The following is an 18557-nucleotide window of genomic DNA, read 5'->3' on the forward strand; positions in this document are numbered from 1 at the left end:
GGACTAGAGGCTCGGTCTATGTAGGAAAAGGTCACACACTCACACACCTACGCAAAAATGGCTGAGAGTAATGGAAGGGCCGTCCTCAAGAACTGGAGAGCCAGGCAGGGTTTTGAACAGTCAAGTGGCAGAGACTGGAGTCTCGGCAACGCACGCTAAGGCATTGCTTTGTCTGGAGAAGCCAAAATTCCTTCAGATGGCACCTTTCCTTTCCCCCTGTGCAGCGCAGGAGGGTTCAGGAGGGCTGTCCACTCTGGCTCTTCCCTAAGTCTTGATGTCAAACTGCAGTTCACCTCTGTCTGTGTCCAGCCGAGTCCTCTGGTCCAAGGCAGCCTGGCCACACTGCTGCTGTCTGCCAAGCAGCCTTTTCTCCACACTGATGAGAGCTGTGAGTGCTATAACCACAGTGGGGAGAGGCTCGGCTCCTCAGACAGGTGTCTCTCTAGTCCTGAGCTTCCCCAGGACCGGCTGGGCTGACTGTTTGCTGGAGGAACCCTAACCAGCCTCCAGAGCCTATGTGAATGTCTCCTCCAGGAAGCCTTCCTGCCCAGCCTCGCCGGAGACAAGTCTGATTTCTCATAATCTCCTATCTTGGAGCAGTTCAATGGCTTGGAGGTCTCCCTGTCTCCCACACAGAGCCATGCCCATGTGCTTACGTGAGGTGGGTTCTTAAAAATGACAAATAATTCAGTTCGTCTTCCTGGGTGGCTGTCTGCACACACTTTACAGAGCCCTTCACCCCGTGGTTTTCAGCGTGCCTTGTGGGTGTCCGAGTCCCAAGTGTGGGACGGCACTCCCGCTTGGTGGATGAGGGCCTGAAACAGTGTGATTCCCACAGGCCCTTCAGTCTGGAAGTGAGGGAAGGGACCAGGGGACGTTGCTGTCATTGTGTAGAGATGGTGAGGCCACAGCAGAGTTCAGAGTGGAGCCTGCGTCAGGACGGCCAGGTCTCAGGTCTGGGCTCTGCCATTGACCAGGGTCGGACCCACAGTCATTTTCTGTGGCTGCTACAACAAATTACCAGACTTAGCAGCTTGAAACAATGCAGACTTGTCATCTTATGGTTCTGGAGGTCAGAAGTCCAAAAAAGATCTCACTGGGCTAAAAACAAGGTATCCACAGGGCCGCAGTTCTTTCTGGAGGTTCTCAGAGAGAATCCGTTTTCTAGGTTTTTCTGTTTTCCAGGGGCTGCGGAAAATCCTCGGCTCTGGCCCCCTTCCATTTCCAAAGTCAGCAACAGCTGGTGGAGTCTTTCTCACAAACATCATGCTGACGCCTGCCTCTTTCTTTTTTATAAGGACCCGGTGATGACATTGGGCCCACCCAGATAATCCAGGATAATCACCCGATCCTTAATTTAATCACATCTGCAAAGTCCCCTTTGCCATCTACATGAGCGTTTATAGTTTCCAGGGATTAGGACGTGATTGTCTTTGCTGGGGGGCATTATTCTACCTACTAGAGTATCCTTCAAGGTAATCTCTTTGTGCCTCAGTCTCCTCATCTCTAGAATGGAGAAGTCTCTACCTCCTGCATTCTCGGGAGAAGAGAAATAGTCAATGGATGCAGAGAGCAGAGCCTGGCACCTAGGAAGGGCTCAATAAATACTTGCTGTTAACATCATTACCTTCATATTTCAGGAGTCATCTGATCCTCAGTAGACAGTTAAGCCTGCCTTTGGGGATAAATAAAGGCTGGTTAAGGGGCTTGTTAACTCCCTGCCTAGTGAGGAAAGCCTTGGCAGGGAGCCGGGGTGTGAGGAATGTTTGTGTGTGTGTGTGTGTGTGTGTGTGTGTGTGTGTGTGTGTAGGGGAGAAGGGCTATTGAGATGGTTATCTAATCTGCCCTTGAAGGCTGGAGAAGGAGCTAGGCCCAGTGGTGGAGACCAAGCTGAGGGAAGGACCCCAGTGTCTGGGGAGGCACCCCCTAGCTGGGGAGAAATCAAGGCTCCCTGCAGCCCTGGCCTCTGAGCTGAGCTACCAGCTTTCCAGTGGTCGTATGACTTTCCAGTGGTCATGTATGGATGTGAGAGTTGGACTATAAAGAAAGCTGAGCACCGAAGAATTGATGCTTTTGAACTGTGGTACTGAAGAAGACTCTTGAGAGTCCCTTGGACTGCAAAGAGATCCAACCAGTCCATCCTAAAGGAAATCAGTCCAGAATATTCATTGGAAGGACTGATGCTGAAGCTGAAACTCCAATACTTTGTCCACCTAATGTGAAGAACTGACTCATTGGAAAAGACCCTGATGCTGGGAAAGATTGAGGGCAGGAGGAGAAGGGGACAACTGAGGATGACATGGTTGGATGGCATCACTGACTCAATGGACATGAGTTTGAGCAAGCTCCAGGAGTTGATGATGGACAGGGAAGCCTGATGTTCTACAGTCCATGGGGTTGCAAAGAATCGGACACAACTGAGCGACTGAACTGAACTGAACCCTGTTTTAACTAGGGGTGAGGGTCCCCAAACCCGACCCCTGTCATCTCAGATGAGAAATTGGAGAATTCACTATATAGCTGCGGGCTGGATCTGACATGCTATTGCCTGATTCCCTGGATTCTCTTGAAGAAGCACTGGAGGTGTGGAAGACATCCCACCTGTCTCCCCAGCTGGGCCAGCCCCCTCCAGAAATCAAAACCCTAGCTCAGCCCCCTCTCCAGTCTGACTGGACTCCGCATTGGGCCTTAGGTTGGGCAGGCCATGGGAAAGAATGGAACTGTGATGGGGAGGGAAAAGGCAGGCCCCCGGAGTTCAATTACTGCAGCACCTGAGCTGTCCATGTTAATCACCCCGCGGGCCGATGCCAAGGCAAGATGGTGACTCTGGGAGCCGCCACAGAGGGTGGGAGGCTGTTTCCCCAGTCAGACTAGAGAGAGGATTCCTGAGGGCAGCAGAGTGTCCTTGTTCTGGGCCGGGACCCTCGGGTGTCCCCGCCCACAGGAGGCCCAGGGTCTGGCCTTTGTTCCTCCACAGTTCTGGTAGAGGCAAGAGAGGCCATGGCAGGCAGTCAGAGCTTCGTCCAGTCTGAAGCAGCATCTGGGACTTGGAGCCAAGGAGTCAGGGATCAGTTCAGTGCTGAGGCCAAGGGCCCCAAGGATGCCCAAGACACAGTCGTGGCATTTAAAGAGCTCCCCTTCTGGTGGGAACAGAGGGACGCTGTCATTCGGAGAGGCAGACATGCTAACAGAGGGGTGCCCGGTGCCCTGGGGATGCAAGAAGCAAGGAGTCAGGGCAGACCGCCCTGAGGAGGAGCTCCTTGAAGGAGAGAAGCAGGCTATCAGGTAGAGCAGAGGCCAAGAGAGAAGAGCCTGTGCGAAAGAAGCAACGGCCAGAGAAGCGGCCTCCTGCCTCCCCCAGGACAGTGTGTCCTGACAAGGCGCATAGGTTTTGGCAGAAGTCCTGATTCAAAGGTCAGCCTGGGCCACTCCCGTAGCAGTGGAGGAGGGCACTCAGAGCCCAGCCGTCGTGGCTTCCCTCCCCCCAGAGCAGTGGCCTCCGAGCAGCCGTGTATAAAGGTAAAAACCTCTGAGGTCTGGGAGGTTCCTTCCTTCCATCCATCCCTCCCTGTAGGATGGGCCCTACAAGGGACTCTGCTAATAGCTCCAATTCAAGGGTCTGGTCCCTGTCAGAGGCTGTGGAGCAGGGCAGGTGTCCGTTCTCAGAGGGGAGGGATTGGCAAGGACTGGGCAGAGCCCCGGTGTGTTTCCTGGGAGCCCTCGTCTCGTCGACCTGGCAGCCTTGGCCTGGTGGTGTGGGGCCCGCTGGTGGTGGCGGCCCGGTTGGCCCCCTGCAGGCGATTTTCCTTGACACTGCGCCACGCTCTTCAGCATGCTCATCATGTGTACCATCCTGACCAACTGCGTGTTCATGGCCCAGCACGACCCTCCACCCTGGACCAAATATGTCGAGTGAGTATCCCCAGGGCCTCTCCAGCAGGCCCTGCCCCCTCTGCCTTTCCCATTCGAGACTCCTGGCCTCAAGGTCACCTGAGCAGAGGCCCACAGCTCACCCACCTGGGGCACCCTAGGCCCGGCCCTTCCTTCCCTCTCTTGCTGCTTCCAGCACTGCCAAATCTGTGCTTTGATTTGTGTCCTCAGGAGAGGAAGCTCTCTGGGTTGGCAAAAGAAGGGCTTTCTCCCTGACCCACCCGATGGTTTTGGAGAATGCACAGGGACGGTACTAACTAATAATGGAATGAGCGCTTAGTGCACGCCAGGCGCTGTCCTAGAACTGTGAGCACCATGTCCCGTAACCCTCCTGGCAACCCAATAGGGCAGGTACAGCCGCTGGGCCCGTTTGACAGATGAGAGAGAACTGGAGAAGTAACCGCTTCAGACTGTGCAGCTAGGGGGAGTGGGCACCACGAAAAGGCCCTGGACTCTCCCTAGCTCAGCGCCACATGCTGCTGGCTCTTTTCCCTAAGTCCTACTTCCTATAACCAGTTTTAGAAAGCTGCCTGGTTCTTCCTTTCCAAATGAAAGTACCTGACCTATTGGCTCTAAGAGGACCCAACAGCCCTGATGCGTTTGGCTCTTGTTTTCAGGGGACCACCAAAAGGCTAGGGAAGCCTCTCTTCCCTAAGCGGCTTGCCTTGTTCGCACAGGACCTGGCAGCATCACTGACGCTGCGCTCCGCATCCAGCTGCTAAGACCCAGGGACCAGCAGGGCTGTGGCCCTTTCCTCGTCTGGCCCTGTGGGCCGCAGTCCCAGCACCCGAGCATTTGGGATTGCTCAGCTGGCCCCGAGCACAGAGAGCAGCCCTCTTCCAGTCTCAGGTGTTAGAACATCAACCCGCTTTCAAAGCCCAAGGTAGACACCTGTACCCACCTACTTGTGGGTGGTTGACGACAGACCAGGCTGTCCACTGAGAATCCACAAACAAAAGTGCGGGGCCATAACTGAGTGTCCTGCAGCCCTTCAGTGGCCACAGCAGGTACTTTACCCTCAACCCCCAGGGCTGAGGTGAGGAGACAGGTGAAGGGTCTTCTTACATCAAGACAACTGAGAGAAGATAGAGAGTTCACATGGGAACATAGGAGGCCTGTGCACGATGCTGAGGAAACAGGATGACGCATCAGCCGACCAGGTGTTTGGAACAAAGCTCCAGCTCCCAACCCCAGCTCTACCATGGGGGCTTTGCAGAGAGGCTGGTCTGAGGGCCCTCGCCGATGAGGAAGGATGCACCAGGCGCGTGCCAGCCTGGCCTGCAGGCTTCAGCCTCCTGTCGATCCCTCCTCCCCAGGTACACCTTCACTGCCATCTACACCTTTGAGTCTCTGGTCAAGATCCTGGCTCGAGGCTTCTGCCTGCACGCGTTCACCTTCCTTCGGGACCCGTGGAACTGGCTGGACTTCAGTGTGATTATCATGGCGTAAGTACCTTGTTGCTGCGCTGTTCGGGGAGAAGCCACACTGAGGGGCATGGGCGCCACTCCTGGCCCCAGGCTGAGGCCACATCAGCTCTGCAGGTGGCTATAGAGCAACCCACTTTCCTGCTCTGGAGGTGGGAGACGGCATGGAGGCCCTCAGCCCATCCTGGTGGGGAGAGATGGGTTCAGAGTAGCTCAGGCTTCCTTAGGCGTCAGAGCCACTGTCTTATCTGTGGGCCCGTGGCAGCCTTGTGCTCAGGGGGCTTCATTAAGATTCGGGTTTCGCATCCTCTGCGCTTTCCATCAAGGGAAACCAGTGTTACAACCTGAAATCTCTGGACCACTATGAAAAGTGACCTGGATTCCAAGGTGACTTAAACTGCAGGAGAGAGAGCAAAGGAGCCCAGAGAAGTGGCCAGACCTCCCCAGGAGCTTCTGCCAGGCACCCTGGCGTGGCTTCAATCCGCACTCACAGACTCCATGTCTGGCACATTGCGAGACCCCTAGTCACCGACATGACCCACCAGCCGGAGAGGTAGACGGGATTGGGGTTCCTTATCTCCATTTTACAGATGAGCAGACTGACACCAGGGACTCAGTGAGCAAACGCGACCCTAGGCCTGCTGCTCCACTGGCTGAAGCCCCACTTCCTTGCCTGGGAGGAAACCTCTTGCTGAGGGGCTGGATTGAGGCATGCCACTCTGGATAGCTCAGACAACAGATGCTGGGTTCTGGCGGAGTTGAGGGATCAGGGCAGGCCTCTCATGCAGGAGTCGTGGTCAGGGGCTTAGCCGTCAAACCCTTTCCGAAAGACTGATGTGTGGAGAGCCCAGTGTGCGCAGGGCTGGGCGCTGCACCTTGGCAGCAGCAGAGCCGGTGAGGGTTATACTCCCTGCCCTCTCAGAGCCTTGCTTTCCCCACTGGTGAAGGGGTGGTGTTGAGCTGGGTGCTATCCAAAGTGCAGTTCCGCTGCCGCTTTCTAGGTTTCTCAGATTGACTAAGTCCACCTGTTCATGACGAAGTCTTTATTGGCCCTTGGGTGTGAGCAGCTCTGAGCTCAGCCATGCAGTGGAAGAGAGAGGGAAAGAGAGAGACTGGACCTTGATGATGGGGTGCTCTCTGTCTGCCGGTCAGAACAGGCAGCAGAGCCCCTGTTTCTAGGCACGCTACTGGTCAGCTGACTCCAGCCCACCCTTTTACAGGTGGGGAAACCAAGGCTCGGAGAAGGGCTACCAGTCTTCCCGAATCCAGTGTTGATTTAGGCCTGGACAGAGCTGAGCAAACAAGGGCCAGAGCCCTGGGCTGTGGGAGACAGACTTCAACCCTACAGGGCAAAAGAGTCGAGTGTGATGACAGCTGATGGGGGTTAAAAGCAGGGAGGGACGCACTCTGCTTTACCTTCGAGGAGGTGGCCCTGGCTGCTCTGTGGGTGGGACTCTGGGGAAGGGTAAGCGCAGAGGCTGTATTGGGAGCCAGGAGAGAGAGGATGGTGGCTGGGACCAGGGTCCCAGTGGAGAAGGTGCGAGATATGGTCAGATTCTGGGGGTGTTTGAAAGTAGGGCTGACAGGAGGCCTCGAGGCAGCTCTTGGCTCAGGCAGCTGGGTGGCTGGTGTGACCACGTGTCAGCCTGGAGAACGCAGGGCGGAGAAGACTCGAATATCCGGTCTGGAATATGTTAGGTCTGAAAGCATCCAGGGTGAGATACTGAGTCAGCAACTGATCTTCCAGCCTGGAGTTCAGGAAAGTGGTCCACTCGGAGGTATAAATTTAGAAGCCATTGGGATACGGATGGTATTTAAAGCCAGGAGACCGGATGAGATCATCTGGCAGAGTCGCCAGGGAAGGGAAGCCGCCTGGGGACTGTACCCTGGGACGCTCCGACATCCTGAAGTCAGGAAGAAGGAGGATGGAGCAAAGAGACTGGAGGGAACCCCCGGGGAAGGCTGAGGAAAATCAGGAGACAGCAGTGTCCTGAAAGCCAGCAAGAGGACGTGACTCGAAAGGAACCACAAGGATGCTCTTGAGAACCGAGATGCACTGTTGGAGTCGACAACGTAAAAAGGGTGGATGACCTTGACCTTGACAAGACGGGGACACACAGCTGATTAGAGAGGGCTCCAGGCGGGGTGGGAGGAGAATGGAGGAGGGCAAGTGTACCCATCTGGTCTGTGGGGTTTACTCTAAAAGAGGACCCAAGGTAAGACGGTGATCAGAGGGGAGGATGGGTGAAGGGAGGACCCTTAAGAAAGGGAGCATCTGTGCAGGTTGATGGGAACGATCCAGGAGGGAGGGCAAGTTGGTGATGGAGGAGCGAAGCCCTTGAGCTGGCCCCGAGGGGTCGGGAATCCAGGGTCTGGAGGGAGTGTTGGTCATAAGAGCAGGGAAGACAGAATTCCCAGTGGCAGTGGGGGTGGCTGATAGAGCCGACAAAGAGAGAAGGAACTTCTCTTCTGATTGCTTCTGTTTTCTCTGTGGTAAGAAGCAGGGTCATCAACTGAGAACACAGAGCTGGGAGGTGAGTCCAAGGTGTGAGAAGGGAGGTAGCGTTCTCTGTCTGAGCCAGGACTGATGAGAGTGGAGTAGGATCTCCAGGCTCTCAGGTGCCCTGCGGGAGGTGGGCGGCGATCCGCAGACCCCCGAGGGCCTGAAGTCACAGGGGGAGGATACCGCCTCTGCCTGAGCCTTCCCTCCCTGCCCATCCTGGAGCCTGAGCAGAGAACTGGATTATTGCACCAACACGCCCGGAACCCTGGGCCCCTTGTCTGATGTCAAGAGCTAGACTTTGCCTTGTCTTCAGCCCGGGACTCTGGGCGGTGCTCTGAGCCCTCTCCATCTAGCTCTTAGGAAGTCCTCCTGTCCTGTCTTGTGAGAGAATCCCAGTCAGCTCCCCGCCCCCCACCCACAGAATCCCAAGGGAAGCTACTCCCTTCATTCAGAATCGCAGAGAAGGAACGCCTTGCTCACCAAGGCCTCCTGCCCTCATTCTATACTGACCCTGGGCTGAAAAAGCAGAGCGAACCTCCAAGGCAACCAGACTATTTCCACGTTTCTGAGTGTCTCACAAGAAATGGCCCGCTCACTTCCCCTGGGGCTGCCTGGGCCCACTGGGATGCCAGATTTGCTCTCTGGGCTAGATCGGCCCAGCACTTCGATTGACGGTGCTCCTGCTTTGTGAAAACAAAGAATTACTGCCGTGGTGAAGCAGTGAAAAGCATTCTGCTGTAACCAAAGTGATTCAGTAATGTGGAGCTCCTAGAATAATCAGAGTGGCAGGAAAGTTCTGTTCAGCGACATTCCCCCGCCTCCCCTCCATTTTAACGATGGAGAAACTGAGGCTCAAAGAGAGCCTACCCCTTGCCTCAAATTGTAGTGTGAATCAGCAGCAATGCAGGGACTCAAGCCAGGTCTCCTAACTTGTGTCCTTGAGAAGCACCCCTAATCTGATGTTTCTGACTTAGGCTTCCACCTAATCCCCAGTCCCACCCACTTTAGAGATTGTGGAGGGTCAGAGGAGGGTGCCAGGAAGCCTGTCAGGCTCCACTTGCAACCCTCCAGCCAGGGCTCTTCCTGTGGCCCCCCTTTCAGCTGGGCATTACCAGCTGCCTCCCACCTTCTGGGGTTGTTATGGAAACCAAACCTGGAGGGGAAGGGAGGGAGGGCAGAGAGGAGAGGGTGGCAATCACCGCAGCAGCTAACGTGCCGGCTGTACCTCTGCCTCACAGCCCAGGAGGGGCCATCTGCCTGGAATGGGAGGGCTGCCTGACCGGATGGGGGCTGAGCAGGAGCAAGGCCGGGCTCTGCCTTCCTTGTGGCTCCATAGCCTCCAAAAGCCTTCCTCTCGCCCTGGGGCTGGTGTGATGGGGTAGAACTCTCCCCCGCCACTGTCTGATCTTTCTGTGTCAGGGCCCACGAGCCCGCCCCAGCTGTCTGCCCCTGCCCTGAGGCTTGGCCCCTGCAGAAAGAGTGGAATGGCTTGATGGAGCATCTGGGCAGCACGGATCCCTGCTCCACCCCACTCTGGGCCACTGTTGAGGCTGCCCCTTTGCCAGATACAGGGTCTCTCCCGTCTGGCCGTACTCCAGGGCCCCAAGAGAGGCTTCGGTGAGGGTCTAGGGCCCCGAGATGGGAAGTGGTCAGGCCCCAGGTCCTGGGTCGAGGAAAAGAGGCAGTAGCCCTCCGTGTCACAGACGTGCTCACAGACACGCCTTGCCCGCGCCTTGCCCGCGCCTTGCCCGCACCCCACCTTCCAGGCTTCTTCCTCCTCAGTATTTTGACTGCTGGCCCCGCCCCATTCTCAGCCACCCCACTGGCCTTGAAGGCTATGGGAGCATACCCCTTGGGGTCTTGGCTTCCCTGTGCCCAGCAGGTGTTGACTGGAGGGCACTGTTGGTGCTAGGGACCCTTAGGGGATGGGGGAGACAGGGTCTATACTGGGACGGGCACAGACTGGCTAAATCCAAGCAGGAGACGGGCAGGGCTTCACTGGAGACCCGAGGGGACAGGCAGGCTCTGGGAGGGACAAGAGACTGAAGTAGTTGGCTCCCTCTCTGGCACAGCTCTCTGCCCATTCCCTGTACCCAGGAGACACAGCCTTGAAGCCAGTGTCCTCAGCAAGAAAACTCAGTTCTGGGGCACACCCACTGGAGTAGCCACAGAAAATGGACCCAGAGCCACCTGCAGGTCGGAACTGTGGCTTCCATGTAACAGCGACATTGGCAACGGTCCAGGTTCATCCTGACAGCCCCGTGGCCACACCTCATCAGGACAGAGTCCAAGCCTGAGAGGAGAATGTGCAACCCTCAGAGGCATGAGGGTCAGAGCCCTCACAGAAAGTGGACTAGCCAGCCAAAGTTGGGAGGGAGCTTCAACCAAATCAACAGATGAGGTGATGTTTACCTCCCATCGGGAGCCAGGGCTGTATCTGACTTTTGTACCCAAGAAAGATTTGCAGGCTGCCGTGAGTCCAGTGGAAGAAATGGAAACCACACCATAGAAAGGACCTGGTACAGGCAGAAGGAAAGCTTTGCTGAGAATGAGTCTGCTGACTTCCCATCCCTGAAGGGATATGGAGAGTGAGGAGGGAGCAGGCTTGGTCCACAGAGCCCCATGAGGATGGAGGAGCCCCGTGAGTGGACGGAGAGGAAGCTGGTGTCAGCACTGGACCAGGCTGGACCCGACCAACCTCAGGACACTGAGTCCCTTGGCGGAGCCTGCCAGGTCCCTCCCTGCAGACCCCCAGAGCTTGGTGGCACATTCAGAAGCTCTAAGCAGAGTGGAAGGGCCTGGAGGGCCACACTGACTAGCAGAGTGAGTCCATCAGCCCTGTCAACCCACCCTCGACACTCACCCAGTGTCCCTGGGCTGACATCACTCAGACACTGGGTCGGAGACACTTGGTTACACATGAGCCATCCAGAGTCCGCTGTTCTTTGTCAAACATCAGACACCTTCGGTTAAATGTCAGACACCCTGGATGTGAAACCTTTCATTAAATATCACCAGTCACTTGCCACTCTCCCAACAGCCCCGGGCACACACTATCCATCCATGCTCAGACATCCTGGTCATGGGACCCATCCACGCGTGTCCTTGTGTTCTGCTTGGGTGGGCGCAGCCCCCCAGAGACTGATGCCTTCCTTCTGGGCCTATGGAATCTGTTGTCCAAGTTGCGCCCATGGCCACTCAGCCCAGCTAAGCACCACTCGGGCCCGACCAGGACATAGCCCCAGGAGGGCTGCTCACTTCTCAGGGTGACTCCTCCCATGGAGACCCATCGTAAGGGGACACCAAGACAGAGGTGGCCTCATGGGAGAGGGGTTGCCACATCCCTAGGACTCCACAACCTGCTTTTTCCCTCTTCTTGTGTTGGTCATTGCCCGTAGTCAAAGAGCTCACTCTCTGGCCAACCTCCCGTCTCGCCTTCCAAAGCATCCTCTTGGGAAGTCTTCTCCCTCTGAGTTCTCAGGTCACTGCCACCTTCTGACTTCAGGGACTCCTGCACCAGCCCGTGCACAGAGATTTGTGGTTGGAAGGAGCAAGCAGGCTGCCTTCAGACACCCAGCCATGCCTCCACAGTGGTCTCGGGGGCTTCTGAGTCCCATAGGTCAGAGCTTCAAGGCGTGAGCCCATGCCACTGCAGAAGACACAGGGCACACCCGGGACCAGACGCCGCCTGCTTCCTTCACCACGTTCCCCCTGGAAAATGGAGTTTCCCTCTTGGCCGTGTTCCCAGCCCCAGACCCCACCATGTGGCCATGCGACAGTCTCCAGTGGCATGGAGAATGTGGCAGAGTAGCCACCTCCTAGCGCCGGTTGTTCACGGGACCGTCACCAAGAGAGTTGCCTGGGAGCTTGTCCTGTGGACACTCTAAAGGCATCCTCGCTGAGGTCCCCGTGGCAGGAGGGATGAGAGCAGGAAAAAGACCTGGGGGAGGCTGCGGGTCATGCCCAGCCCTTCCCGTGGGAGCGGGAGAAGAGAGAGAGAGGGCTGGCCGGGGAGGGTGGGCTGAGGTGCCGCTTTGTAATTCCCAATAACTGTGGTTTGATTCTGCAGGTATGTATCAGAAAATATAAAACTAGGCAATTTGTCGGCTCTTCGAACTTTCAGAGTCCTGAGAGCTCTAAAAACTATTTCAGTTATCCCAGGTAAGATGCTCAGCTTTGCTCCCAGATATCAGCTACAAGTGACTCTCTCTCTGTCTCCCCCACCCCACCCCCGACCGTGTGTCCTCCTGGCGTGCTGTCACTGTCCTGTGTGTGAATTTCCCCTGTTACAGATACACCACTGAATTTGTGGACCTGGGCAATGTCTCAGCTTTACGTACCTTCCGAGTCCTCCGGGCCCTGAAAACTATATCAGTCATTTCAGGTGAAAATCAGGTTAAACGCCAAGGCTGGAGGGATACGCTTGGGCCTTTCCAGCCACCTGGGGGCCAAGGCGGCCCTCAGGAAGGTCCCCCCGAATGTGCCTGTCCCCAGAGTACCTTTCCCAGAGCTCGGATGTGGGGGCTATTGGCAGTGGATACGCTTGTCCCCTCGGTGCCTCGAAGGGGCTCCAGGCCCACCCCAGCAAAGCCCACCACCACAGACCCCCGGGGGCCCAGAGTACACCATGGCAGGTCCTGGGTTGAACCCAAATTCTCCCCAGGGCAGAGATTGCTTTCCCAAACTGAACTCAACTATCGGAAGAGGTCAAAGCTTATGTGTGTGTTGCTTCCCCTCGAAGCATCATCGTGCGATCAGGACACTAAAAGAACTGTTTGTAGGGAAACCACACCCAGAGCCCAGAAAGACAGCGCGGGCACGGCCTTTTGTGGCTGAGCGCCCCGTCCCTGCCTGGAGCCCTCTTGATACATGCACAGCTGGCACTCCCGCCCCGTTCTGTGATACACAGCGTACTCTGTGGACAGGTGTCACTGGGCCTTGGCGTCTAACAGCCCTCGCTGCATGTGCGGTAGACGTTTAGCAAACCGTGCATGGTAGCCTCGGGAAGAAATTCTCCTTGACAACATGTTGGCAATTGTCCCCGGGAAACCTGCTGAGGCCCAGGTGGCCTCTCTAGAAAGCCAGTCAACCCCGTCCATCTAGGAATGTTCTCTAAGACTTCTAACAATGTCAGAGCCCAGAGGCACTTCCCAGCACGTCCACACTCAGAACCGGAGCAGGCGCTTCTTTTGAGCAGGCAGCTGGAAACAGGTTGTACACCACCGATCTGGGGAGATGGCAGAACCAGATGGTGGTATCCACTCCTGATTTGGAAAGCAGATGGGTCCTGGGCCCTTGGCCTGCTTTTGGCTATTGCTGCCTCCAGGGAGCCAGGGGCCCTGCTCTGAGCTCCCTAAAGTTCAGCCTTCCCTGATGGGGCTCATTTATCAAATAAGGGGAGCCCCCATTCATGTTGACTTCACACTGAGCCTCAGAATGCTCCTTCTGACTCTGATCCCCCCATGGGCTGAGTACACCCATGGGCTTGCCCCCACACTCCCCACAAGTGGCCCCAGCATGCTAAGAGCTCATAGTGAGTGGGACAGGCTGCTCCAACTCCCACGAAGCCTCCCCCACCCCACCGTCGTAACAGGTGTCATTGGCCTTGGTACACACACATCCTCAGATACCTCGGGATCTGTCCTCTAGGGCCCCGGGGACTTCACAGCACACACCCAGCAAAGGTAGGAAAGCACACTGACCAGAGCCATTAAGAAAAGGCATGCCCCAGTTTGTTTTATTAAAAAAGGGTGGCAAGAAACTGTTTCTCCATCTGGGGTTAAAGGAGAGAGAGCCCACCATTCCCAACCCAGCCCCACTGGATCTCTTCAAAGCTGCCAGACAGGAGCTCCTGAAAGTGAGCATCAGGAAAATGCTGTGGTCAGCGTTATGGAAGTCTCCCTGGAGGAGGTGTCCCCTGCGCTGAGGCTTAATAGCCGTGGCTCTCTCCAGTCTCCTTTGCTTTAAAATGGGAAGGAATCGGAATGGTTGGTTTCCTAAGGCTCTTAAGCCAGCCTGTTAGAGCTTCAGTGGAGGGAGACTTTCCCATTTGATCCGCCAGGACCCATCCCTTCCTAGGTCTTTTCAGAGAGAACCCCTCTCCCTGGTTGGAATCCTCCTGGCCAGAAGTGGACTCTGTCATCAATCTGAGAAGTGGTTAAAGGGATGGGCTGCCAACTGACTGTTCCCAAAAACACTGTCTCCATAGTCTAGGAGGTGTTCAGAGCCTTGACCTGAGCACTTTAGGCCAAAGATGCTGTGGAGGCAGAGTCCAGTTTGGAAATGTGAGCTGCTGCCCGCTGACGCTCACTTTGCCCCCTTCCCCATGCCTTTTTCAGTGGGCATGGTGAGGAGAACCAGATGCTCACCACAGGGTCCCAGAAGCTCCGCTAGAGATGAAGCATAGTCCCGGACTACAGAGGGCTCATGAATCCCATCACCACCACCACTCCAGGCCCAGACCCCTGCGAGGTCCACTCACTGCCCAGGCAGTTGCCAACATCTGCCAGGACGATTTCACAGAGGACGCTGAGTGCCTCCGAGCCCCGGGCAGGCAGCAGCGTGGCTGGCACTATGGGGACGACTTCCTCTCCCCTCTCCCGTGTGTGCCCATCGCTGCCTCCTTGTCTCTGAGTCATGGGCACTGCCACACGGGTGCTCCTAACACATTAACCGGCTGGACGATGGATGGATGGGGCTTAATCTGAGATCTGGCCGCTTTGATGGAGGGAGGAGGGCTGGGGAGGAGGGGTGGAGGGGGCAGGTCCCCACTGCTGGCAGAGAAGCTCCCTCGCTCCTGATGCTCTGCTCGAACTTGTGAACTTGTCACAGGCCTGCAGCCAAGTGTCGCACCAGAGGCGTCTACACGTGCTGTTCTGTGTGGCGCTGGCTTCTGCAGGGAACTGGGCCGTGCAACTAACACATCACAGCCTCTCAGCTTTGGGAGCAGGATGGACGGGGACGAGTCCCCAGGGCACAGGGCAGAGGAGGAAAGCACAAAACAGGTGCCCCTGAGCCTTTCCCCAAAAGTGTGACCTGAGGCAGAACAGGCTCCTTGGGACATCCCCAACCATGGCCTTGCTGGATCCCACACCCCCACACACACCTGCCTGGCATACACATTCCCCTGCTGAGAATGGCGTGTCTCTTCCCATCTCAGGGTCAAGGCCAAGGCCCTCCATTGCCCTGGCATGGGCCTGGCCCTCTGTCTCCTTCCCAGGGACTGCATTTAGAGGGACCAGTGAGAGAGGGACAGGCTTTGAGTGTTTTCTCCCTCAAGGAGACAGCACTTCCCATGCTTACATCAGGTATTTGCTATGGGAGAGCAAAGAGAACGAGGCCCCTCTGAAAATACAGAGGCACTCCAGGCTGGACTTCCGCCGCAGGGGATCAGGACAGAATCTCGGCAGCAGAGAAAGGGGGGAGCTTTGGTCTGAAAGACCCGAGAGAGGCCTCCCTCCCCTGCCCGCACCTCATGATCGCCCGCCCGGCCCAGCACCCCTCAGGCCCGGCCCCTGCTCACTGGGGCAGGGGACGTGGCGCCACGGGTGACCCCGCGCTCCGCCTCACCTCCCCCAGGCCTGAAGACCATCGTGGGGGCCCTGATCCAGTCTGTGAAGAAGCTGGCCGATGTGATGGTCCTCACGGTCTTCTGCCTCAGCGTCTTCGCCCTCATCGGCCTGCAGCTCTTCATGGGCAACCTGAGGCACAAGTGCGTCCGCAACTTCACGGTGCTCAACGGCACCAACAGCACCAACGGCTCCGTGGAAGCCGACGGCCTGATCTGGGGATCGCTGGACCTCTACCTCAATGACCCAGGTGCCAACTTGGCTCTGTGGCCCCCTGGCAGGGTTCTGACACCCCCACCAGAACTGGGCATCTCCCACCCAGGGCTGGGCGTCTCCCATGCAAGCCTCCTTCCAGGGACATCCAAGCCCTACTCGCCCCTCTAGAGACCTGGCTGGGTGTCAGGGATCCCCGCCCCTGCCCTCTGGGGCTCTGAGAGAGAGGACAGGAGAGGAGCAGTCTTAGCACTGAGTTCTCAGGCTGAGTTCTCCTGAGTTCTCAGGCTGTACGGGGAGATGACCCTTGAAGAGCAGGAGGATGGAGAGGTCGATAGGAGAACAGCAGTTACGATGTTTGCAGGGTCGGGAATGGTGAAGAAACCAGCCTGCCTGCAGGGGGAGGGGTTTCCCTTGGGAAGGGGTCGGGGAACAGAGCTGGGAGTTTTTGAGGCTCAGAGTGGAGACCCCATCTGCTTGGCATGGGCTTTGTCACTTGAGGTCAGTGATCCTTGTCAGGATGTTAATTCCATCTGCGTGCAGCCCAGGACAAGCTCTGTGATGCCGCAAAGCCAAGCAGGCCCCTCGGGTTCTTCCACTGCTCTGTGAGTTACACTTCCGCCTTCCAGGCTGATGGCCAGCACTCCCCTTGTCTAGAGCCATCAGTCTGGACCAGAGGTTGATGGCAGAGGCTGGTACAAGGCCACATGCTCGTCCACAAGGGCCCCAGGGGCCATTCTGAAGTCAAGGCCTCTGACCTACACCAGCAGTCCACTGTGGAAGAATGAAATAGATGGAAACTCTGTGAGTGCATCTGCTTGTAATTCAGCTGTGGCCGTGTAGCAGCAGTTCCAAAACTTTCCTGCGTGCAAAGGTCACCTGGAAGGTTCCAGGAAACACAGACTGCTGGGCCCCACCTCCCGAGTTTCTGAGTCAGTATCTCTGGGAAGTTGCCTTTCTAATCAGCTCCCAGTTGGTGCTTGATGCTGCTGGTCGTGGAAACCTGCTGCCTAAGACTGAGGCAGCTAGTGGGGCAGGAGGGGGACTGATAGATGGCCCCAGAGTGGAGGCGACGGGATTGGTGTCCCATGTCTCACCTGGTCCAACCTGAGCCCTGTCTGAACAGACCCCTGCCTCCTAGTTCGTGGCCTCCCATGACCGAGGTTGGCCCCTGAGTGATTGGAGCAGGTGTAGAAGTTCCCTGTGGGGACTTCCTGAGTCCACTGGGGACACTGACAGCTGACCGTCTGAGGAAGAGCAAGCGGAAGGCCAGAGAAGCAGCCAGCATTGCCTCAAACCTAGCCAGACAGAAGGCAGAGGTCAGGGCCGGAGCAGAAAAGCAGATGGAAGACACCCAGCAGTGTCTCTATACCCCTCCCCACGCCCAGGATATAAGTTGGAAACCCCAGGAGTCTGGACCCCACATGCCCCTCATTATCAGATGCTTCTCTTCCAGGAAATTACCTACTCAAGAATGGCACCTCTGATGTGTTACTGTGTGGGAACAGCTCCGACGCTGGGTACGTACCACCCACCCCCAGGGCCACTTCACTCAGCCAGGGGACTCTCCTTCCAGTGCTTTCTGTTTATGCCCTTGACGCCAGGGACAGCAAGACCTTTCCCTGGCTCTCTTCCCTGCCAGGTCTCTGGAATATTCCCCCCACCCCCACAGGGAGACAGCCGGGAGAGGTAAAGAAAGAGAAGGGGGCTCACCTCTGGAAGGAGGGCAGACAGAATGCTGAAGAGAGGACCCAGGAAGCACTGCAGGGCCCCCCACCAGTCCAACCCTGGCTCCACTCCCTTCCCAAAGCCCCCCAGGGTGGCACCCTCCCCTTCCAGTCTTCGCTTTCTCCGTCTTGAACTGTCCATCAGGTTAAGAGTAAGTTTGGCCTCCCCTGGCAGCCTAGACTCTCCTCCAGGGCAAGCAGGGTGTGGCTCCCAGAGATGCCCAGTGCCACGTGCACCATCCGGGGCCCTGTGTGCGCCTGCACCTCGGGCAGGGTAACTGCTCCGCAGGGCCACACAGGCTCACCGAGGGGAGTGCTCTGCGGGGCAGTAGGTCTGCACATCTGACTGTGGAGTTCCAGAGCCCTTCTTGTTGCCAAAGAGAAAGTCTTCTTTTCTTAGTTTGTCACATAAGCAAGGCGCAGAGGCCCCTTGGTTGCACCCTCCTACTTGCCAAGTTTCCCTTGTTCCCATCCTCTGTCCACTCATGGCTCCAGCCCAGTGCTCCCTTTTGGGAAAGAGACTGTCCCCTCCAGACATGACCGGGCCCCAGCCTGTCCAGCCCGGAGTCATCCCGCAACGCCATAGTCTGGCCTTTGCCCGGTCTGTCCTATTCAGCTCAGCCTCAGTGCTCCCCCCATGTGTCTGCCCTGTGCCCAGCTCCCCTGGGGTGGGCAGGCAGGGAAGAAACCTGAGCCAGGCCCTGGACACTTCCTCTGGGAGGGGAGAGGCAATGCAGACACCAGCTGGGATGGCATGTCGTGTGGACAGAGGGAGCTGGATTTAGGCCTGGCAGCAGACAGACGAAGAGAAAAGGAGAAGCCTGTCCCGGGTGAGAGGCACAGCGTGAAAAATCAGGAAGGCAGGACCCCGCTGTGTGGAACTAGAGTCTCGGGGACAGAGGACCCCTCACAGCGTGGAACAGTCGGTGTGTCTGGCCACAGGACATGTCCCGAGGGCTATAGGTGCCTGAAGGCCGGCGAGAACCCTGACCATGGCTACACCAGCTTCGACTCCTTCGCCTGGGCCTTCCTTGCACTCTTCCGACTGATGACGCAGGACTGCTGGGAGCGCCTCTACCAGCAGGTACATGGGGCGCAAGGCCACCAGGATGGGCGGAGGGCCCAGAACCAGGGCCCAGGCTGCACAAGTGACTAGCCACAGGCGGCCCCAGCAGCTTCCCCACTGGCCAGA

General features: G+C 57.1%; 1 protein-coding gene across 1 annotated transcript in view; it reads left to right on the forward strand.

Annotated features, from left to right (window-relative positions):
- The window catches only part of SCN5A (sodium voltage-gated channel alpha subunit 5), an 85820-nt gene that overhangs the window by 7621 nt on the left and 59642 nt on the right, over positions 1–18557 (forward strand). Inside the window, exons 3-8 of the mRNA XM_052649864.1 lie at positions 3823–3912; positions 5247–5375; positions 12150–12241; positions 15436–15675; positions 17095–17158; positions 18308–18449. Coding sequence (XP_052505824.1) covers positions 3823–3912; positions 5247–5375; positions 12150–12241; positions 15436–15675; positions 17095–17158; positions 18308–18449 — 757 coding nt within the window. The remainder of the gene's footprint in view (positions 1–3822; positions 3913–5246; positions 5376–12149; positions 12242–15435; positions 15676–17094; positions 17159–18307; positions 18450–18557) is intronic.

This window comes from Budorcas taxicolor, chromosome 1 (genome assembly GCF_023091745.1).
Source record: "Budorcas taxicolor isolate Tak-1 chromosome 1, Takin1.1, whole genome shotgun sequence".
Lineage (NCBI taxonomy): Eukaryota > Metazoa > Chordata > Mammalia > Artiodactyla > Bovidae > Budorcas > Budorcas taxicolor.